Raw genomic sequence first — 23,554 nt, 5'->3', positions numbered from 1 at the left:
AGCCTGCCAGGGGCTCCCATACTTTCTGGGGGCTCCACTCCTAGAGGTACCTGGCCTTTCCTTGAACCTCTCCTGGGCCCGGTGTCCTGACATTCAGATCTCTGCCTGTGACTTTGGCACAGCCCCATCCTGCTGATGACATACATTTTTCCTTCCCCATCCCTCCACAAGGATGTCCAGAGTTCCGGCCCCCAAGACCCCTTTGTCTTCTCTATGCCTTTTCAGCTTTAACTCTTGCCTCTACTGAGGCCCCACTCCCAAAATCCAGCTGTTTTCTCGGCACTGTAATTGTACAAACAGCCACCCCTGCTGCTCCTAGGGGGATCCGAGGTAGGTGCTGGAGGTCCTGCCTCCAGATCCTCTGCTCCTGAAGGACCCTGGACTGAGACAGTGTCATTGCACTGACCAGAGTCTTCCTATACACCAGATGGGCAGAGGCTAAGTGTCAAGAGTCCCCAAGATGCCAGAGGCCCCTGTGCTAGGCTGACCGCGGATTGCTGACCTGGGGCTGCAGGGGCTTCTGAGGGCCTGAGCAGCCCTGAGAACCACAAGGTTCCGAGTGGCTACCCTACGAAGCTGCAGGAGGCTGACAAAGTCCAGAACATGGTAGCACTGACCCCAAGGGCATGGGGCAGGCAGCCGGCTTGCTCACAGAGGCAGCGACACGTAGCCCTGCTTGCTCTCTGAGGGCTTCGTGAGACCCCTCTCTTGTGCCCCTCCACACCGGAGCAGACAGAGGGGGCAGCTTGTCCACAATGCTGTGCCCCAACCTCAGCCCCAGCTGAAAGGTCCCACGGGAGGTGCTCCCTGGTGCTCACAGACGAGGAACATACCTCAATTTCAAGCCCACTCGACTACACTGTGCCAAGGCCAGGGCAGAACACTTTCTCCTGGCTGCCCTGACCTTGCTCCCCAGAAGATGGTGCCCCACTGCAATGGCAGGCACAGAGGGGACCCCACACAGCTCTCTGAGTGCAGGCCCCTTCCTGCTACCCACTTTTGAAAATGCCTAAGAGCTCTTCATGGATAAGACAAATAGGAACTTCTTACCTTTAAGAGCTGGAAGAAACACAAGCAAAAGAACCCGAAATCCTCTTTCAGAATATTTAAAGTTACTGTATTTCAAAATCTAAAAGTAGTTCACTCTCAGTTTAAAAAAGCTGTGTGAGGAGGTTCACTTTAAGAGGCTGTGAATGTGAAGAGGTGAGGAAGAGGCCGAGGTGGGAGAATCACTTTAAGCTAAGAGTTCAAGAGCTCCAGGCTGGGCAGCACAGTGAGAACTCACCTCTACCAAAAATTAAAAGTTTGCAGGTGTCACAGAGCATACTTGTAGCCCAACAACTCAGGAGGTTGAGGCAGGAGTTCAAGGCTGCAGTGAGCCATGACAGGGACACTGCACTCCAGCGGGGGGCACGGAGCAAGATCCTATCTCAAAACAAACAAACAAACCAACAACTGTATAAAACAGCTTCCTCCACTCTCACTACCCAGACATACAAGAAGCCCTTAGGAGAGAGGCATCGTGCTCAGGATAGAGAACTCTAGATTCCTCTGACTACAGACACTTTAAGTTACCTGATACTTTTTACTTTTATAGAAAATGAAGACCCATCCCTTGCAAGTGTATTTGTAAACACACACCAGGTATCCACAGCACCAGGTCCTAGATGTGGACTACCGGAGGTACCCTGAAGGAGTACTGTGCTACTTCAATTTAGTACCTTGGCCAGGCACAGTGGCTCATGCCTGTAATCCCAGCACTTTGGGAGGCCGAGGTAGGAGGACTGCTTGAGCAAAGAAGTTCAAGACCAGCCTGGCCAACACAGCAAGACCCCCCATCTCTATTAAAAGTAATAATTTTTGGCCAGGCACAGTGGCTCACACCTGTAATCCCAGCACTGTGGGAGGCCGAGGCGGGTCAATCACCTGAGGTCAGGAATTCAAGACCAGCCTAGCCAACATGGTGAAACCCCATCTCTGCTAAAAATACAAAAAATAGCTGGGTGCAGTAGCATGCACCTGTAGTCTCAGTTTCAGGCAGGAGAACAGGTTGAACCCGGGAGATAGAAGTTGTAATGAGCTGAGATTGTGCCACTGCATTCCAGCGTGGGCAACAGAGCAAGACTTCAACTCAAAAAATAATAATAATTTTTAAAATCTTCATTATATATATATATATTTAAATTAATTAAATTTGTTTTTGGAGATGGAATCTCACTGTGTCATCTAGGCTAGAGTACAGTGGTGCGATCTCAGCACAATGCATCTTCTGCCTGTGGGTTTAAGTTTCTCTCATTCCTCAGCTTTCCGAGTAGCCAAGATTATAGGCATGTGCCACCTTGCCCAGCTAATTGTATATTTTTTTAAATTTTTATTAGTAATATTTTTAAGATGGCATCTTGCTCAGTCACCAGGCTGGAGTATAGTGACGTGATCTTGGCTCTCTGCTATCTACGCCTTCTGGGTTCAAACGATTCTCCTGCCTCAGCCCTTCGAGTAGCTGGGACTACAGCCGTAAGCCACCACGCCCAGCTGTTGGCCAGGATGGTCCTGATCTCTTGACCTTGTGATCTACCCGCCTCAACTTCCCAAAGTGCTGGGATTATAGGTGTGAGCCACCTCAACCAGCCTTAATTTTTATTTTTAGTAGATACAAGGTTTCACCATGTTAGCCAGGATGGTCTTGAACTCCTGACCTCAAGTTATCAGTCTGCCTCAGCCTCCCGAAGTGCTGGGATTAAAATTGTGAGCCACCACACCCAGCCTCCTTTATAATATATTTTAATATAGTATCATTAATCCTCTTCCTCTCTGTTTTCCTACTTTTTCTGACTCATCCAAGGCTATGTCTCCAGATGAATGTAAAAGTAATTTTATCAAGTACCCTTAAAAAAAGATTGGTATTTTAAAAAGACTGACTACATTGATTCGACATAGATTTAGAGAAACTGACACCCACATAGGGTCAGTCTTCGAACTGATCTCTTGTGGCCTTTGGGAGAGTTTTAAGGTTTTCTCCACATACCTTCTTCCTCTTTTCTAAAATTAAGGTTATTCCTAGCCACTGCAGCTTTCTGGGGTGGGCAGGCTGTCAGGAACCTCGCCTACCTGGCCTGCAGCTTTCTGAGGTGAGTGGGCTGCTGGGAACCTCGCCTACCTGGCCTGCAGGTTCTGGGATGAGTGGGGCTTTTGGAAACCTCGCCTACCTAGCTTGCAGGTTCTCGATCTCAATGCTCTTCTCCCTCTCCATCTTGCACAGGAGCTCCTTCTGCCTCCGGGTCTCTTCCAGGACCATCTCGCAGGCTCTCAGCTCCTGTTCCTTCAGCTGCTCCTCCAGGGCATTTGCTCTTGAAAGACAAAGGCAGGAGTTGAGCTGCCTCCAGGCAGGGTGTGCAGTGGCTCCACCCCTGCCCAGAAGCTGTATCAGGACCTCCAGAGAACCTGCCCCCCGCCTGGAAGCGGGGATGGGAAGGGCATTCCCAAACTCTGGTCAAGGCAGTTCGGAAGCAGGGACCACACCCCAGATGGCCTCACCTCCCAAACTAAAGGCACCTGGGATGACTAGAACAGAGTCCACTGCACCCTAGCCCAGCTGATACCCACAGGCACTGCTGGCTTGTGGCCTGTGGACCATAGTACCTGGAGGGCCTGAGCCCACCAAGTGACTGCCTCTGAGGCACTCTGTATTGAAGCTAGCAGCTGTTCCACTGGCAGCCACTACATACAATGAGTGCACTCTGAGCCCAGAAGCAGGAGGCCTCAGCAGGGAGCCTGAAGGCACAGGGCCCAAGGACCACAGCATTTCCAGGGAGTGAGTGATCAAACACGTGGCCTGTGGCAGTTGACCACTGAGGAACCCAGTGTGCAGGGGATGTCTAGGCTTCAGCTGCAGAAAACTCAGCTCATAACACATCTCAATGGTGCTCAGGAGGCTTCCTGAGTTGCTGGGTCCACATCGGAGATAGGCTGAGTCTGGCTGCGGCTGCTGGGCACATCCAGGCCCCAAAGGCTGTGAGGCGCCACAGCTGGAGGGGGGCCCACTCTGCTCCCAGTCTCCTACAAGCTGGGGAAGTGGGTAGAGAGACCAGTCCCATCCAAGTCACCTCAGAGCAGAGGCAGGGCAGGTGTCGGCTAGACCACAGGGAAAAGGGAACATTCCCACAGGGCCAGGAGACCCTGGCCTTCCCTAGATCATCACAACCATCCACAGGAGACAGGAATGAACTGTCCCAAAGAGAAGCGCACAGGCCCCACCCACTGACACAGCATAGCCCATGCCCGCAGGTCCTGCCTCACACAGACCCTCTTATCCTGTGGTGCCTCACACACGCCAGCGAACAGATGGCCAAAGATCACCAGACACAACAGGAAAGCTTTCAACAAGAAGTGGCCAAACACCAGGCGAGTACCCCAGGGAGAAACATCACACGGGAGACAGCAGGGAAAGGCCCCAAAGCCAGCACAAGCCAGCACTCTCCACGAGCCGAGAGCCACAGCTGCAGCATCAGGGCAGCCTGATACACAAGAGACAAATAAGGAAGAGCTCCCAGGAATTGAAAGCATGGGGAGAACAATCTAAAAATCCAATTAAGATGCCAGGCTCACACCTATAATCCCAGCACTTTGGGAGGCTGAGGTGGGTGGATCACCTGAGACCAGGAGTTTGAGACCTCATGGAGAAACCCTGTCTCTACTAAAAATACAAAATTAGCTGTGTGTGGTAGCATATGCCTATAATCCCAGCTACTTGGGAGGCTGAGGCAGGAGAATCGCTTGAACCCAGGAGGCGGAGGTTGTGGTGAGCCGAGATCCCACCATTGTACTCCCGCCTGGGCAACAAGAGTGAAACTCCATCTCAAAAAAAAAAAAAAAAAGAATTGAAGGAAAAAACTGAGGATTTCACATTACATAGAAAAAAGAAAAGACAAAGTTAGAGATGAGGGAAGTTTAAAAAAGTAGAAATAACCAGAAGGCCCACTATGTGACTAGCAGTCATTCAGACAGATCAGAGAAGGAGAGACCACACGTGAAATAACTTTAGAAGTTTTCCCAAAGCAGAAGGGTGCACTTTCCAGATTTAAAGGCTGAAAACCTAGGCCTGGTGTAGTGGCTCACGCCTATAATCCCAGCACTTTGGGAGGCCGAGGCAGGCAGATCACTTGAGGTCGGGAGTTCAAGATCAGCCTGGACAACATGGTGAAACCCCGTCTCTACAAAAGTTACAAAAATTAGCCGGATGTGGTAGCACGCGCCTGTAATCCCAGCTACTTGAGAGGCTGAGGCAGGAGAATCACTTGAACCCGGGAGGCAAAGGTTGCACTGAGCAGAGATTGTGCCATTTGCACAACAGCCTGGGCAACACAGCAAGATTCTGTCTCAAAAAAAAAAAAAAAGAAAAAAGCTAAAAACCAGGTGCACAGCACTGCAAATAATACAAGATCCTCACCCAAGTATCTAAGGTGGGAAACAGAAGTCATGGAGAACAGCAAGACTCAGCAGCACCAGGCATGGAGTCAGAGGTCTTCAAATTCTTAGGGAATCCTATTTCTGACTTAGAATTTTATGCCCAGCTACACTACGGATTGGAACGGGGTGGGAGGAATAAGCACTTCCAGACAAGCAGTTCTCAGAGCATCTGGCTCCTGGGCTCCCTTTTCCAGGCAACTATCAGTGATGTCCTCAGAAAATGAGTCGGCAAAACACAAGAAAACGTGCAACTCAGAAAATACAGAATCAAACGGGAGAACGCACTTGGAATTCCTAGGATGACGGCTGTGCAGCGGGGCTAGCGAGCAGAAAGCTCTCCAGTAGCAATGTCAGATGACGCTGAAAACGGGAAACGTGTTGTTTAGGACAGCACAGGTGAGCACCACAGGGAACAGCCACAGGAACTGAACGTGGCCAGGGCTGTGGCTGTGGCTGCCGACGTGGACAAGCAGTGGTTGGAGCAAGGCAGGAGTGCAGACTTCATACCACACACACACGGAAAACTGACGAACATACTCCAGACTCAAATGAAACCTTGACAGTCAGCTTGAGAACGGCATCTAGGCAGGACACAGTGGCTCATGCCTCTGATCTCAGCACTTTGAGGGACAAAGGTGGGAGGATCGCTTGAGGCCAGGCATTTGAGACCAGAATGGGCAACATGGTGAAACCTCATCTCTGCAAAAAAATTTAAAAATTAGGCCAAGCACAGTGGTGGCTCATGCCTGTAATGGCGGCACTTTGGGAGGCTGAGGTGGGCGGATCACGAGGTCAGGAGTTCAAGATAGGCCTGGCCAATATGGTGAAACCCCATCTCTACTAAAAACACAAAAATTAGCTGGGCATGGTGGCTCACACCTGTAGTCCCAGCTACTCGTGAGGCTGAGGCAGAAGAATTGCTGGAACCTGGGAGGCGGAGGGTGCAGTGAGCCAAGATCACGCCACTGCACTTGAGCCTGGGCAACAGAGCAAGACTCCATATCAAATAAAATAAAATAAAACGGCTGGGTGTGGTGGTGCATACCTGTAGTCCCAGCTACATGGGAGGCTGAGGCAGGTGGGTCGCCTGAGCCTGGGAGGTAGAGGCTGTAGTCAGCACTCGTCCTGAGCAACAGAGTGAGACCCTGTCTCTTAAAACAAAACAAGCGCATCCAGTGGCCCCTCTGGATCCTCCTTGGCAAGGAGAAGCCAGTGGTCTTTGGAGGTACGGCATCCATGTAACACACTACTGGAGCTCAGCCTCTTCCAGCGTGCCCAGCCCCTCTCCCCACTGTGCAGAAGGTGCTGGTGGCAGGCCCTCCTCTGCTGAGAACCTGGAAAAAAGGCAGCCGCCGCGCCCAGGGTCTACACTTCACAAGAAAACAGGCTTTACTTGGTTAAAATTAAAGCAATGTGCAAGGTATGCGACAATCCCATGAGACATTCCAGTTCTCAGCGTTCACAGGGCAGACTGATCTGAAGCTGAAGGGTGGGTCAGGAATGTTAGTACCATGCAGGGTGAGGGCTTGGGGGCTTTGGGGGTGCTGACCGCAAATGCCCTGCTGCCAACACACCTGCGTGCAGGCCTGTGTCCAGGCTGCTCAGAGCCCTGAATCTACCTGCTCAGTGGTGATGAAGACACTGAGGCTGAGCTGAGAATATGTGCAGGAGCCAGGATGTGCCCAGGCAGCTGGGCAGGGACAGAGGCTCACAGGAAGAAGCTCTTATGCAGATTCCACAGGTGCCTCTCAGGCCTCCAGGCTCCTTCCTCTGCCCCCAAGAGGCTGCTTGTGCCCCCATAGTGCCCAGCTCCAGGTGGCACAGTCTGGGTGGCTGACTCCTGAGACAAGCTCATCTTACTTCGCACGAGAACCAGTACTGCCAATCGGTTATGGGACATGGCGTGCCTGGTTTGAAAAACACTGAGAATTACAAGGTATTCTAAGAAAAGTCTGCAAACAGGAGTGGGGTAAGCAGCTCCCACTCTCCCTCTGCAAACACGGCCGTCACACTTCACTTCCTCCCTAGCACTCCTGCCCGCCTGAGATTAGACTGCACGTTGTATCACGTATTCAGCAGACTCTGCTCATTTTGCTTTCTGCTGCTGAGCAACTTTTCTCACCTGCATGCTTCCCGGACGGGCAAACCCCACGTGGACCAGCGGCCTGCTGGTGAGGCTGTGCACCGCGCCCTCGTGCATTCAGTCAGTTCTTGCTGTGGGGGCCAGGTCTCAGCGGCTCCCAAGAGGGAGGCAATGCCTCCCTCTGGGGCCCTGTATGTGCCTAGGGTTCCATGGACACCTCCCCTCGAGAACACTGGTCAGAGCCACAGGTAGCCTGCCTGCAGCCCATTGGGTAGCCTCAGGTGACCATCTGGTACCACCCCCTCAGCCAGCTCCCACACTGGGATGGGTGGGTGGCCAAGCCCCTGTTGTGTAAGGTAGAGAAGTAAATGGCGGCTGACAGGCGGGCACAGGAGGCACCGTGCAGAGGCCCGGGTCTCCTGGTCCAGGCTCACCTGTGCACCAGCTGCAGGTTCTCCTGCCTCAGGCGGCTGTGCTGCTCACCGGTGGCAGCCGTGTCCTTTTCCAGCTCCAGCACGCGCCTTTCCAGGAAGACGACCTTGGCAATGAGACCACGTTTCAGGGTCAGGTAGCAGGAGGCAGAACTACCTGGGGGGTTGCCCAGGGATTTTCTCAGCACAGAATCAGATCCACCCAACTAGGCTAGAGTTGGGTCCAACTTATCCTTCGAGCCTGTCCCATAAACCCATGAAGGTGTAGCTCCTAATAGGGTCAGGGGCTCAGGAAGCACTATCATCTCGATGCCAAAAATGCACATATTGCTGCAGCTCTAAGGCCTAGGGGCCCAGGGGCGCTTTTGGACTGGCTGGCTCGTGGGCAGCAAGACTCAGCCCCTCACACACAGGTGGGATCTCTGCTCAGCCAGATGCAGCTCACAGAGGCAGCCCACGCGCCCATGGATTCAAGGGATAGACAGACTCATGTGTTAGTCCCTCCCTCCCTCAGAGAGTTCACAGGAAGATGAGAGTCAGACACCTGCAGAGGTAGAAGGATGAGTGAAGTGAGCAGAGGAGGACTCAGGCTGGGTCAGCAGACTTGAGATGTTACAGATGTTGTAGGGAGGAGGAAGCGGGGGTCCAAGAGGAAGTGAGCTGCAGGAGAAGGTGACGGTGTAAAGGAGGAGGTGAAGGGGTACAGGATGAGGTGAGGGGGTTCAGGAGGAGGTGAGAGGGTACAGGAGGAGGTGAGAGGGTACAGGAGGAGGTGAGGGGATGCAGGAGGTGGTGAGAGGGTACAGGAGAAGGTGAGGGGGTACAGGAGGAGGTGAAGGGATGCAGGAGGAGGTGAGGGGACACAGGAGGAGTTGAGAGGGTACAGGAGGAGGTGAGGGGGGCACAGGAGGAGTTGAGGGGGTACAGGAGGAGGTGAAGGGGTACAGGAGGAGAAGGGGTACAGGAGGAGGTGAGGGGGTACAGGAGGAGGTGAGGGGATGCAGGAGGAGGTGAGAAGGTACAGGAGGAGATGGTGGTACAGCAGGAGGTGAGGGGTTACAGGAAGAGGTGAGAGGGTACAGGAGGAGGTGAGAGGGTACAGGAGGAGGTGAGGGTGTGCAGGAGGAGGTGAAGGGGTACAGGAGGAGGTGAAGGGGTACAGGAGGAGGTGAGGGTACACAGGAGGAGTTGAGAGGGTACAGGAGGAGGTGAGGGGGGCACAGGAGGAGTTGAGGGGGTACAGGAGGAGGTGAAGGGGTACAGGAGGAGGTGAAGGGGTACCGGAGGAGGTGAAGGGGTACAGGAGGAGGTGAGGGGGCACAGGAGGAGGTAAGAGGGTACAGGAGGAGGTGAGGGGATGCAGGAGGAGGTGAGAGGGTACAGGAGGAGATGGTGGTACAGCAGGAGGTGAGAGGGTACAGGAGGAAGTGAGGGGGTACAGCAGGAGGTGAGGGGGTACAGGAGGAGGTGAGGGGGTACAGAAGGAGGTGATAGGGTACAGGAGGAGGTGAGGGGATGCAGGAGGAGGTGAGAGGGTACAGCAGGAGGTGAGGGGGTACAGGAGGAGGTGAGAGGGTACAGGAGGAGGTGAGAGGGTACAGGAGGAGGTGAGGGGATGCAGGAGGAGGTAAGAGGGTACAGGAGGAGATGGTGGTACAGCAGGAGGTGAGGGGGTACAGGAGGAGGTGGGGGGTACAGGAGGAGGTGAGGGGGTGCAGGAGGAGGTGAGAGGATGCAGGAGGAGGTGAGAGGGTAAAGGAGGAGGTGAGGGGGGCACAGGAGTTGAGAGGGTACAGAAGGAGGTGAGAGGTTAAAGGAGGAGGTGAGGGGGTACAGGAGGAGGTGAGGGGATGCAGGAGGAGGTGAGAGGGTACAGGAGGAGGTGAGAAGGTACAGGAGGAGGTGAGGGGGTACAGGAGGAGGTGAGAGGGTACAGGAGGAGGTGAGGGGGTACAGGAAGAGGTGAGGGGATGCAGGAGGAGGTGAGAGGGTACAGGAGGAGATGGTGGTACAGCAGGAGGTGAGGGGGTACAGGAGGAGGTGAGAGGGTACAGGAGGAAGTCGGGGTACAGGAGGAGGTGAGGGGGTACAGGAGGAGGTGAGGGGGTACAGGAGGAGGTGAGAGGGTACAGGAGGAAGTCGGGGTACAGGAGGAGGTGAGGGGGTACAGGAGGAGGTGAGGGGTACAGGAGGAGGTGAGGGGATGCAGGAGGAGGTGAGAGTGTACAGGAGGAGGTGAGAGTGTACAGGAGGAGATGGTGGTACAGCAGGAGGTGAGGGGGTACAGGAGGAGGTGAGAGTGTACAGGAGGAGGTGAGAGGGTACAGGAGGAAGTCGGGGTACAGGAGGAGGTGAGGGGGTACAGGAGGAGGTGAGAGGGTACAGGAGGAGGTGAGGGGGTACAGGAGGAGGTGAGGGGTACAGGAGGAGGTGAGGGGATGCAGGAGGAGGTGAGAGGGTACAGGAGGAGATGGTGGTACAGCAGGAGGTGAGGCGGTACAGGAGGAGGTGAGAGTGTACAGGAGGTGGTGAGGGGGTACAGGAGGAGGTGAAAGGGTACAGGAGGAGGTGAAAGGGTACAGGAGGAGGTGAGAGGGTACAGGAGGAGGTGAGGAGGTACAGGGGGAGGTGAGGGGATGCAGGAGGAGGTGAGGGGGCACAGGAGGAGGTGGGGGGGCACAGGAGGAGTTGAGGGGTTCCAGGAGGACATGGGGTGGGCCCTTCTCTACCCTCCCCTTCTCCTGACGGTCTGACTGGTCCTTGAAAAACGGGTCTTTTTTTTTCTTTTTTTGAGAAGGAATCTTGCTCTGTCGCCCAGGCTGGGGTACAATGGCACAATCTCAGCTCACTGCAACCTCCACCTCCCAGGTTCAAGTGATTCTCCTGCCTCAGCCTCCCGAGTAGCTGGGACTACAGGCGTGCACCACCACACCTGGCTAACTTGTATTTTCAGTAGTAGAGACGCGGTTTCACCATGTTGGCCAGGCTGGTCTCAAATTCCTGACCTCAAGTAATCCGCCTGCCTTGGCCTCCCAAAGTGCTAGGATTACAGGTGTGAGCCATTGCACCTAGCTGAAAAGCAGCTCTTGAGTAGGGCAAGGCTGCCTTGCCCTGGCTGTCAATCGTTGCATTCAGTCCCCAGAAGCCCATTCCTCAGGTGTTGGCTCTGCAGTCACTGCAGGGCCAGCCCTCTTCTCCCAAATTGTGAATGCCCCAGATGCTGTCTCCACGGGCCTGGTGTACTGAATGTCTGGGTGTCCACGGACCTGACTAAGACACAGCAGGGGCCAGGATACCCAAGGCCTCTCACTCTTCACTGCCCGGTCCACTGCTCCCAGCTGGCCCTTCGCGCAAATAGGATGGGGCTCCTTCTTATCACATGGCCACAAGATCCCCTGGGGAAACGTGCCACAGCATCGGCGCTAGACGGAGGGTCTGGGGAGCCCCGGATGACATGGGGCCACCTCCGGCTGTGCTGTCCTGGGGTATCTGCAGAGGCCCTCAGGCGTGGCGTGTTCTAAATCCCCCACTTGCCACCTGCCCAGCCCTCCAGGGCCTACCTTGTCAGCAATGTCCTCCTCTGGGCTCTCCATGAGCTCGGGTGAAGGGTCCTCCAGGGCCTCCATGGTCAGGGCCCCTGACTGGTGCAGGTACCTATGGAAAAGGCAAAACAGCAGAGGGAAGAAAGGGAAAAACCACAGGACAAGCTCCGTCAGCAGGAGCACTTCCAAGTCGATCTGAAAAGCGGGCAGCAGCATCGTGGGGGACAGGTCCTCCCCCTGTTCTGGGCGGTGGTCTCCTCCCAATTAAAGCACTACATACAGTGGGGGTTCCAGGCCGGACATCTGTACCAGGGGCTGGCAGCAAGCAGCCCGTGCTCTGTGGTCTCAGAGTCCTCCTGACACTCTTTGGAGCCTGACAGAACACGACCTCAGTCCCAGCCAGTGAATAGCAGAGAGGACTTTGTACTCGGGTACAATAAAACATGATGCCCTTCTTCGAGGAGACATGAACAATCTCGTCTCTACCAGAGGCCCGTGAGATATCAGCTCAGGACCTCGACCTGCATACACCTCCCACATGCACATTCTTGATCTTGTACTTTCACAGGTGCTCTCTGTGGCAGGAGCGGTGAGGGTCCTAGGAAAGGTGTGGATCCCAGAAGTCTCACTCAGTGTCACCCTCAAGGACACATTGGGAACCTGGTCCAACCAAGTCCAGGAAGGCACCAGACGCAGTGTCCTCTACGGCACCAGCTCCTGTGGATGCACCCGCAGCCCTGTAGGCCACACCAGGTACTACCCAGGCGAGGCTCGGGGACACTCGCCCTGTGGTCCTGTGTGGACCCAAAGGCCCCTAGGCTGTGGCCCTGGGGCAGAAGCTGCTCCAAGGAGCGCGAACTTAGGTGTGCAGTAAATGGGTGCTCATGATCACCACATGGCCAGATTAGCTGCGGTGAATCTGCACCAACCCTAACTTGCTGGGAGTACAGAAAATGAACACTGGCACGTAAGTGCCAACAGCAAAGTGGCATGTTGAGTTCTTTATACATCCTGGGAGCCTCGGTACTGAGCCATACGACCCTGAGAAAGCACTGACCCTCTCTGGGTCTTCCTTGCCTATGAAATGGGGATCTAGAGGCAATCTGAGGTTTAACCAAGGTCAGGCATACAAACAGCTTGGCTAGAAACACAGCAGAGCAGGAATTCAATAAAATGTTAATATTTTTGCTCTGAAAACGTCTATCAAGTGTATCAAGTTCGATTTGCTTTTCAGTACCAACTGAGCTTGAACATTTCCATTTTTTTCCCCATAAATGCTCTGAGAGGGGAAAAAAGAAGGGTATCTTCACCTCTGGAGACCACAAGCCCTGTGAACGTGCACCAGCTGGGACACACGAGCACCCTTCTGGGACTCTGCGGATTTCATCAGCTTCTCAAAAGCTGCTGCTGATAGACATCACGCTCTCGGCCAGTCGCGGCTCTTCAACACCCACGACCTTGCCCCCAGACATGAGCCACTCCAGGCAGGATGCTGCGTCCCAGAGCCCATCCTGAGGAGAGGCCGCAGCCTGTGGCCTGTCAGCAGTTCTCAGCTGTCCTAGAGGCGCAGGCGCTCCTGGGGCTGACTCAGGGATGGGAGGCACGGCCATCCCCAAGACACCCAGTGTGCAGCCACCACACACGGCCACCAGCGTGAGGCAGAGGATCCTCGCTTATTTAAATCCCCCAGAAAGAGGGACTCTCCAGCTACACCCCACCCTCACTTGGAAGGACTCTCCCCCACCCCAAGAGGGAGCTGTGGAAAAAGGCTGATCTGCCCCTAAGGGTAGTACAGTAGGTCAAGCCTGGTCAGTAAGCCAGGAGGTACCGGGGTCCCTGACGCCTCCCACCCAGGGCCGCGGAAGCCCGCCTGCTTTGAGCCCTTCCTTCTGTCCTGATGGAGTCTGCTCTTCCCGGAGCCCTGTCCCCGCACACACGGCTGACTCGAGAAAGCCCCTTCCATCTCGCAGATTGGGAGGAACAAGGCTGAGAGCTTAGCAACGCAGCAGGCCCGGGGGCTGTAACAGCTGCCGCAGGACCCACCATCGCATCAACAGTGCAGTGAGAAGGGCTGAGAACTGTGAGAAGCCAATCGCCATGGTTACTTTGTGCTTTAGAGTCTCGTGGCCCATTTGGGGCAAAACAGCAGATTAAATGTTACGTTATATATATTTACATGTGGACAGATATATATACTGCACAATATGCCTCTTTTTGTAAACTCTACGCATAACTGCAGATTGTGCTTTTTTTATACTGAAGGGTTTCCATGAAGGAAACATTAAATTTTAAAGGGTATTTCTGACACGAAGCTGTGACAGCCAGCTGCAGGCTGCACCCCATCCTAGGCATGGAAGGCCTCAAGGAGATGCTCCAGCTGGCCTTGACTGGCCTTTCGTGTCACCAGCTGCAGCCTGTCTGGAGTAAAAGACTTGATGAAATGAGAAGGGAGGTGATGCTGAAGTGGTAACAGAAGCGTAGCTAGAGTTCATGTCACATACCTAAGAGCTCAATGCTTTTCCAGGAGGGGTGAGCAGGAAGATGGTTAGAAAAAGATGCATGATGACATTCACCTCTGCTTCCTCTAGCCCCTAGCCTCTAAGATGACAGAAAATGGAAAACAGGTGGGGTGCAAGTGGCTCACACCTGTAATCCCAGCACTCTGGGAGGCTGAGGTGGGAGGACTGCTTAAGCCCAGGAGTTTAAGACCAGTCTGGGTAACTGAGTAAAACCCCTGTCTCCACAAATTATCTAGGCATGGTGGCATGCGCCTGTGGTCTCCGCTGCTCAGGAGGCTGAGGCAGAAGGATTGTTTGAGCTGGGAGGTCTGGGAGGTCAAGACTGCAGTGAGCTGTGATCACATCACTGCACTCCAGTCTGGGTGACCGAGCAAGACTGTCTCAAAAAGAGAAGAGAAGAGAAACAAAAAGAAAAAAGTTTCCATCCTTGGCCGGGTGTGACAGCTCATGCCTGTGATCCCAGCACTTTGGGAGGCCAAGGTGGGAGGATCGCTTAAGCCCAGGAGTTTAAAACCAGCCTGGGCAACATAGTGAAAATCCATCTCTACTAAAAATTAAAAGACTAGCTGGGCATGGCAATGCGCACCTGTAGTCCCAGGTACTTGGGAGGATGGAGCGAGCCTGGAGGTACAGGCTGCAGTGAGCTGTGACTGAGCCACGGTACTTCGGCCTGGTTGACAAGAGCAAGACAATGTCTCAAAATAAAAAAAAATGGAAAACAAAAGGTTTCCGTCCTTGGCTGGATGTGGTGGCTGAAACCTGTAATCCCAGAACTTTGGGAGGCTGAGGTGGGACGATCACATGAGCCCAGGGAGTCTGGAGCTATCGTGAGCTATGGTTGTACCTACGGCCTGGGCGACGCGGCAAGACCATGTCTATTTTTCTTTATTTTTATTTTTTTTCTAGAGATAGAGTTTCACTATGTTGCCCAGGCTGATCACAAAGAAACCAAGTCAGAAAGGTTCAACTTCACGGTAGCAACTCCAGCTCTAGAAGATGAGCAATGCCTTCAAAATCTTAACAGAAAACTATCCACACTCACAGTCCAAACCAATACAGTCTCAAGTTTATCTTCTGGGCACCCCTTTTCTCAAGAAGCTACAGAAAGATGTGCTGGACAAAAAATGGAGAAAACAAGAAGAAGGGGCCAGGGCGCTACAGAATCCAACCCCCAAAACAAAGGAACCCACTGGTGTGAGGAGACCTGCCCAGGACCACAGCCACGAGCACCACAGGCAAAGAGGGGGCTCCAGAGGAAGCTGGAGAGGCCTCTCCCGGCCCTGCCAGAGGCTAGGCCACGAAGCAGGACGGCCACTGGGAAAGCAGAGCACATGAAGATGCGAAGGCAGTCCCTGACGGCGGCAGAGGCCACCTGGCAGCCACATCTCAAGGCTCCCTGGGAAGGGCCTCAACCCTGCATGTTTATTTCGCTGAGAACTGGCTGGGGAGGAAGATAAAAGTGTGTGTTGCCATCTTTCACAGCAGGAAGCCAACAGATCTACGCATAGCTGAAAAATGAAATGGTCTTTAGGAATTGGAGTCAGGACCACCCCTCACCTTCAACTCACCTTGGGGAGCTGCCCAGACCCAGCTCTAAGAAGCCAGGATCCTCACTGGGTCTCGCCATCTCAGAGCCAACCTAGAGCAGACATTTGGAAATCTGACCCCTTCCAGATCTTGCAGTGAGCACAGAACAGGCCCAATACCAAAAGCTTCTGACACATACCTCCTGGTCACAAATCCGGGTCCAAATTCACAGCTCTGGAATTCCGTTTCCCAACACCCCTCTCAGGATGCCTTTGGCCCAAAGCCATGAAAAGTAACTTGCAGAAGTTTAAAAAATTCCATGGAAAATAACATTTTCTAAAATGCTATGATTAATAATCCACTTCAGAAGAATGTTTTTCAGTAGGAACCAGAGACCCACCTACCTTGCCACCTTCTTGCTGGAGAGCCGCTTTGTCGGACTGTGCAGAAAACAAAATAAACAGGAAAACTGTGTTAGAGAGGAGCAGGAGGAAGCAGGAAACTCAGGCCGTGGACATACAGGGCGGGCGGTCTTTCAGTGGCGCTCCTGGCATGCGGGGCCCCCCAGGCAAGCCCATGCACAAATGCTCACTCAGCAAGACAGCAAGGACATGGGCGGTGCCGGGTGAGGCCGAGCACCTCTCGTTACTCCAGCCCCCAAAGAGGCTTCCAGATGCAGCCACTCCAGACCACAATCGAGGGGCCAGCACCACACCTGGTCCCGCCAGCTGGCCACCCTGTCCCAATGCTTCTGAAGCCAAATTACCCCCAAACACTTGGCCTTTGGAGGCCCCCATGTGAAAAGTGACCCAGGCCCCGCCATGACAGGAGTTTGCCTTTGGCTTCAACCTCGACACTGATGCGTCACGCTCAGAGCGCCTGCCCAGGCATCAGTTTGGAAACTTTTCCCACTGCCATTTCAGGGCAGTAAATGTAGCCAAGTACACATCATCTGTCTGATTTAAATATCTGCAGTGGCACATGGGCCAAACTTACCTTCTCTCTCATTTCTGAGGTCCATAGTTGTAATTTCCAATCTAGCTGCTAAACTATTAGCCTCAGCCTGCAAGAAGACGCACGTCCCCTGGGGCCTGAGAACCATCATGGTCCTGAAACTCAAAAGCCCCATCTCTCTTCAGTTTACTTGTCTGAAAAACACTTATGATTTTCTTTCTAAGGTCAGGCAGAAAAATCTCCTGAAGGAGTCAGCTCCTGCCAGCTGTTAACGTAGAGCCCCTCAGCTCCAAGTCCATCCTTTTTACCTGCCTGGTAGAAGCAGAGCTGGGCCCTTAGCAGGCTCTTCCTCCGTGTGGCAGAGGGAGCCGAGGAACGAACACAGCAGGAAGCAGTTTGCCTCCTGGATCTGACCACTTTCTGCAGGGCCCTCCAACACATGCAGGTTCCCTGACACCCACTCCAGGGAGCGTCCTGCCCACTGCAACCAGTGGCCAGACTCCCCTCAGGTAGCTGTGCTCTAGTGGGTGCCTCTGCCAAGCGTCCTGCACGAGAAAAGCTTTCCTGGCAGGCAGGAGGCAGGTTCCCCACAAGCCTTGACAGCACAGTGGTCTCACCCACTGCAGACCTCAGCCCTCAGTGGCAGTGGCTACAGCTGGGGGACCCAACGGCTGCACCTGTGGCTGCTGTCCCTATGCTCTGCAGAGTTCTTTTACTCATCCTAGCCAGTGCCTCATTACTCCAAATGCCTGTGAAAGTCATTCTTTTTCTTTCCCTAATGATTTTTAAATTTTTTTCTGTTTGTATTATTATTTTATTTATTTATTTATTTTTATTTTTTACCATGTTGGTCAGGCTGGTCTTGAACTCCCGACCTCAGGTGATCCGCCCACCTTGGCCTCCAAAGTGCTTGGATTATAGGCGTGAGCCACCACGCCCGGCCTATTATTTTTTTTTTTGAGACGGATTCTTGCTTTGTCGCCCAGGCTGGAGTGCAGCGGCACAATCTTGGCTCACTGCAACCTCCGACTCCCAGGTTCAAGCGATTCTTCTGCCTCAGCCTCCCGAGTAGCTGGGATTATAGGCGCAAGCTACCATCTGGCTAATTTTTTTATTTTAAGTAGAGGCGAGTTTTCACTGTTTTAGCCAGGATGGTCTCGATGTTCTGACCTCGCGATCCGCCTGCGTCAGCCTCCCAAAGTGCTGGGCTTACAGGCATGAGCCACTGCGCCCAGCCGTTTGTTTGTATTATGATCCGTTTTTAGAGACAGGGTCTCACTCTGTTGCCCAGGCTGAAGTACAGTGCTGCAACCACAGCTCACTGCAGCCTCTACCTTCCAGTCATGTGATCCTCCCACCTCAGCCTCCCAAAGCACTGGGATAACAGACGGGCACCACTACACCCAGCTCATTCTTTGTATTAAACTTTCCTTGTTCAAATTACTGTGTAACTCTCCTTTCCTGACTGGAGGCTAATAATATATGTTTTAGTACAGCTCTGTTTTTTAAAAAACGTTTTATTTTTGAGAAGGAGTCTCACTGTGTTGCCCAGCCTGGAGTGTAGTGTTGCGATCTTGGCTCACTGCAATGTCCACCGCCTGGATTCAAGTGATTCTTATGCCTCAGCCACCTGAGTAGCTGGAATTACAGGCGTGTGCCATCCTGCCTAGCTAATTTTTGTATTTTTAGTAGAGACAGGGTTCCACCATGTTGGCCAGGCTGGTCTAGAACTCCTGGGTTCAAGTGATCTGCCCGCATTGGCCTCCAAAAGCGTTGGGGTTACAGGTGTGAGCTGCCCTCCCCGGCCTTAATAGAAATCTAATTTTATCCTATTATTATTGAGACTCCCTAGAACTAAGAGGACAGGACAGACTCATCATTCAATTTACCTACTGACTCTGAGGGCCTGGACTGGCAGCCCAGCAGCATTTACAATTTCAAAATCTGTCTCCTGGTACAGCACACTTCTTAGTTTCTACAAAATGGAGTGTTTTTAGAGGCTCCAGGGTACCTGGAAAATGCAACAGTTGTGGGCCTGTTTTGAGGTTTACCACTGGACACTGTATCCGACATCAAAGCTTCCAGAGGTGAGCTGGACTAAATCACCTCTTGTCGTCCACAAAGCATGACCAAGTAAGTAAGTTTCTTTTCAGGAAATTCCATGGAAACCAAAAAGGCAAGATTCACATCTCCTCCACTGAGTATTACCGGGAGAACTTTCTGACTGGCAGTTGTGTGTCCTGATTGTGTTGAATTGAATAGCATGTTAACCACCATTTTTTTTTTTTTTTTTTTTTTTTTCCAGTTAGAGTTTGGCCCTGTTGCCCAGGCTGGAGTGCAGTGGTGCACTCTTGGCTCACAGCAGCCTCTACCTCCTGGGTTCAAGTGAACCTCCCATCTCAGCCTCCCAAGCAGCTGGAACTAGAGGCATGCACCATCACGCCTGGCTAATTTTTATATTTTTAATAGAGACATAGTTTTGCCATGTTGGCCAGCCTGGTCTCAAACTCCTGGCCTCAAGTGATCTGCCTGCCTCAGCCTCCTAAAGTGATGGGCTTACAGGCGTGAGCCACTGTGCCTGGCCTACTTCATTGAGTCTCAGGAAAAGGAGTGGTAGAACCTGGACATGAGGCACCACAGGACTTGCTGGTTCTACTTGGCTACACCCTAGTCCCTTCTTTGCCCCCACAAAGCCCAGCAGAGGTGACCATGGCAATCTTGGAACTAGTTTTCAATGTGGGAATAAATCACTTCTATGTCAAAAATCTTCAGAGAATGAGAGATGAGACCTGAGTCTTCAGGTTTACTTTCACATACGGAGATGACAGGCTTGAACTCAATTCATCAGTGGGTGGAAGGGCAAGTCTCTGTGTGGGAAGAACAAATGGTCCCTCACCAACCAGGCTGAGCCTTCATCCTTGAGCCCTGAACCCCCAGCTGAACACATACAGCAAACCAAAACTGATTTCCCCTAAAATAGAGGGTAGCGTATCTTTGTAATCATCACCAGATTCTGGATGGCCTCAAGTCTCCCAGGAAGGCCCTCTTCAAAGAGCATTTCCGCTTTCTCCTCATGCTGCCAAGACCCCTGGTGCTCCAGAATGGCCATCAGGGCTGGGCGCCACCCCTATCCTCCCATCTGAATGGGCACTGGCTGGAGGCCCTGTGTTTCAAAGCATTTCACGGAACATAAGAAGAGTTAAGGTGCCCTAGAAATGGAACTAGAGGCAGGACAGAAGCCTCAGTAAGGCTGTGAGCAGTGAGTGCCCACCACCAAGGCCTTGGCAGAAGCCCCCTGGGGGCAGGGGCAGGCTCAAGACAGGTCAGCAGTTTCACACAGACCCCTAAACATGCTAGAGCTATCAGGATAGCTCGCCTTATAAACCCTCCCAATAGGCCAAGGCCCATTCTTCAGGAAGCTGGCCCAGATCTCCAGCATGAGCCTGCCTGCTCACTCACCTCCTCTGCTAGGCTGGGGCTGCTGTGGAGAGCTCCAAAGTGGCCCATCGCTTCTCCAGACCCTCCTTGAGAGCTGCCAACCCAGGGGTTTCCCCATAGGCTTTACCACAAGTGAAATCAACGAGATCCCTAATGGGCACATCAATATGTGCAAACCACCCAAAAATGTCTTCTGTAACTGGAGGTTAGCCATGGAGAGTCAGCCACAGGAGCTCCCCTGCCGAGACACAGGGATGGAGCTCCCTGACACACTCACTGTGAGTATACAAAACCCCACTTAAACTAACATTCCTGAAAGCTGTTTACACATCTGTTTTTAAAGACCAAATCTTTACATTTCCCAACTCTGTCTCATGAGCTCAATGAAAGATATCTTTCAGTAAAATGCAGAAAGTATCCTCTTTCAGACACAGAACAGACAGTATAGCTTGCAAAGACTGTCCACCCTCCCACCAAGACAAGTAGCGGCCTGGGCTGCGCATGCATGAGAGGAGGCAGGGCCCTGGCTGCCCACGGCATGCAGGGGAGGAGGCGGGGCCCTGGCTGCCCACGGCATGCAGGGGAGGAGGGGGGGCCCTGGCTGCCCACGGCGGGCAGGGGAGGAGAGGGGGCCCTGGCAGCCCACAGCAGGCAGGGGAGGAGGCGGGGCCATAGGGAGAGTCCCGCGGCCTGCGTGGCTCCTGGTCACCTCAGGGCAACCAGGCCAGGCCTCAGGAAGCACTGGAGTCCGGTCAGGCCCTAGAGGGGGCTGTGGGCATCGCCAGTCCCCCGCACCCTGGAAACAGACAGCAAGGCCAGGCGCTGGTCAGTTACCTATTCATTTCAAGATCACTCAGGCGGGCGGAAAGATCCTCAAGGCGGTTGATTTGTTTGTGGCACTGGCTACAGTAAAACTCAAACGCCTCATCAGTGAGGATGCTGTGCAGCTTTGCAGCAAGAGGGTCAGTGCTAGAGAGACAGAAGCATCCGTTCAGGAGAGGGTGGGGACCCGTGGGGCCATCTGTGACTCTGCACGAGTGGCTGAGGACAGGACAGAACAGGACAGGACACGGTGCGGAACAAAAGGACGTGGTGAGAGAATGAGCTGTGGACTGTTCTGGCTCTTGCCTTTAGAATGCAGTGAGCCCACAACCCTCAGCTGCCTCCAGGCACCCAGGACAGGCACCAGCTGGAGCAGCAGGGGGCCCTGCACACACCTGCTCCTCTGGGTCAGGAACCCAGAACAAAGCAGGAGCAGCCTGAGAACTTCCTCGAAAATCAAAAACCCTTCTTTAAACAAGAAGGTAGAACAACCACACTGCTTTCTCTTTTGAGAAAAAGGTGAATGTGGCAGCAAAGCATGTCTCCAGGTACACTTTTACTCAGTGTGCTGTTTATGATTACTCCAAAAACCACCTCTAGCAAAAGCTACGTATGAATGGTACATCTACAATAGTTGTGTGATTTTTAAGACGTGCATTAAAGTCGGGCACGGTAGGTAGCTCATGCTTATAATTCCAGCAATGTAGGAGACCTAGGTGGGTGGATCACTTGAGCTCAGGAGTTTGAGACCAACCTGGGCAACAGTGAGACCCTGTTCTACAAAAAAATACAAAAATTAGCCTGGTGTGGTGGCTCACACCTGTAGTCCCAGCTACTCAGGAGGCTGAGGTGGGAGGATCATGTGAGCCCAGGGAGGTTGAAGCTGCAGTGAGCGGTGCTTACGCCACTGCAGCCTGGGCAATAGAGTGAGATCCTGTCTTAAAACAAACAAACAAACAAAAAAAAGACCTGTGTTAAAACTCAGTGTTCTGGCTGGGCGTGGTGGCTCATGCCTGTAATCCAAGCACTTTGGAGGCCAAGGCGGGTGAATCACCTGAGGTCGGCAGTTCAAGACCAGGGTGACCAACATGGTGAAACTCCGTCTTTAAAAAAAAAAAAAAAAAAAAAACCTCAGTGTTCTATTTCATGGTGGTGCACTAGCTACCCTCCCAGTGACTTCACCTCCACGGGCTTCTTGGGCACTGGTAGCGAGTGACGGGAAGGCAAAGGAGCAAAGGCAGCCTTATCTCGGGCACTGGAACCCAGGGACTATGGGAAACCATTTGGAAGCTCAAGTTAAAGAAAGGTGAAAAGTGAAACATACAATGTAGCATAGACATTACACCTTAAACAGGCAACAATGAAAACAGTGAACAAGAGACAAGGACAAACTAAACACTGTAGGAAGAGATGATTACCAAGCACAGAGACATAGACTTTAGAAACGCCCAGTCCTCTGGGCCTTGTCTCGACACCACATGTGCTGGGAGAGGAAAGCGCCGAGGATAAGCACAGTGCCTCTGTGGACCACCTGCGATGCCTCTCACACACACAACTCTCCCAGGGCGCTCGCCGGGACCAACCAGTACATAGGATACCTGTGCAGGGTCCCCACACCCAGGGCTGAAGGGTGGCTTTGGGGAGGGCATATGGGGAATGAGAGGGGGACCCTACGGGCAGAAAAGAGTCTCTTGTTTCACAGAAAAGGTGCTCAGCACAAGAAGTGGCCCCTCCTGCACTGCCCTCCACCCACCTTCCCTGGGCCTCTGGGCCTCAGTAACAGTGGGTGGGCAGTGGGCAAAGAAAGACTCTTACGGCTGCTTAAAGAGGCAGCCTCGGCAAGGTGCAGTGGCTCACGACTGTAATCCCAGTGCTTTGGGAGGCCAAGGTGGGAGGATCATGAGGTCAGAAGTTTGAGACCAGCCTGGCCAACAAAATGAAACCCAATTTCTACTAAAAGTACAAAAAATAAGTAGGGCATGGTGGTGGGCTCCTGTAATCCCAACTACTCGGGAGGCTGAGGCAGGAGAATCGCTTGAGCCCAGGAGGTAGAGGCTGCAGCGAGCCAAGATCACACCACTGCACTCCACACCAGGCAAAAGGTCGAGACTCCGTCTCAAAAAAAAAAAAAAAGAGAGACAAAGAGACTAAGCCTTGACTGCTGGCAAAGATGGAGAACGAGAACTCGTAGCAAAGGGGAGAGGGGATTGAAGTGACAGCCCCATCAGCCAGGTGAGTGTCTTCCTGAAGTCAGGAGCATCCTCGAGGGACTGATCCCCCACTCGGGGGCCCCAAGCCCTCAGATGTGGGTGCCCAGACCCCATGTTTGGATCCAAACCAAGAGGACTCTGGACTCCCTAGAGTGACTCTGGACGCCTGTGAGCAGGCTTCTCGGCTGCCAGATGTCATGCTTCTAATTATTCAAAGCCACAACTTTCCGGTTTGGGGATGTCAGATATTTATAAGGAAATGAATCCAAAGACTGACTTGTGATCTTAAGGCCTCCCTCAAAAGCCTGCACAGACCACGATGTGATCCACGGCTCACAGCTAAGGAACCCGCAAGCTGAGTGTCCGAACACAGCTCTATACCAAGATTCCGCTAAGGCCTCAGAGATTTGGAGTGATCTGGGGGTGTAGCTGGACGAGAGGAACTTCACCCAACTTTCATCCAGGTATAAATTTAAAATTTTGGAATATGGTTTATTTAATCACGTTACATCAAGGAGAGGAAGTTCTCTCTTACCAATGTACGAACCAAAAAGGGAAACTT

General features: G+C 53.0%; 1 protein-coding gene across 2 annotated transcripts in view; it reads right to left on the bottom strand.

The window, feature by feature from the left end:
• Positions 1-23,554, bottom strand: part of RAB11FIP3 (RAB11 family interacting protein 3) — a 100,406-nt gene that overhangs the window by 5,731 nt on the left and 71,121 nt on the right. The window contains exons 6-10 of one of the 2 annotated variants that reach the window (XM_021675094.2): positions 20,795-20,929; positions 15,973-16,008; positions 11,541-11,634; positions 7,984-8,087; positions 3,207-3,347 (exon numbers count right to left, since the gene is read on the bottom strand). In XM_021675094.2, coding sequence (XP_021530769.2) covers positions 3,207-3,347; positions 7,984-8,087; positions 11,541-11,634; positions 15,973-16,008; positions 20,795-20,929 — 510 coding nt within the window. The remainder of the gene's footprint in view (positions 1-3,206; positions 3,348-7,983; positions 8,088-11,540; positions 11,635-15,972; positions 16,009-20,794; positions 20,930-23,554) is intronic. The other variant, XM_064362272.1, reaches the window with a different exon arrangement.

The sequence above is a fragment of the Aotus nancymaae genome, unplaced genomic scaffold (assembly GCF_030222135.1).
Source record: "Aotus nancymaae isolate 86718 unplaced genomic scaffold, 86718_ANA_hifiasm-v0.15.2.pri h1tg000049l, whole genome shotgun sequence".
NCBI classification, from domain to species: domain Eukaryota; kingdom Metazoa; phylum Chordata; class Mammalia; order Primates; family Aotidae; genus Aotus; species Aotus nancymaae.
Note: the sequence above shows the minus strand (reverse complement) of the source record. Positions and strands in the feature narration are given on the sequence as shown.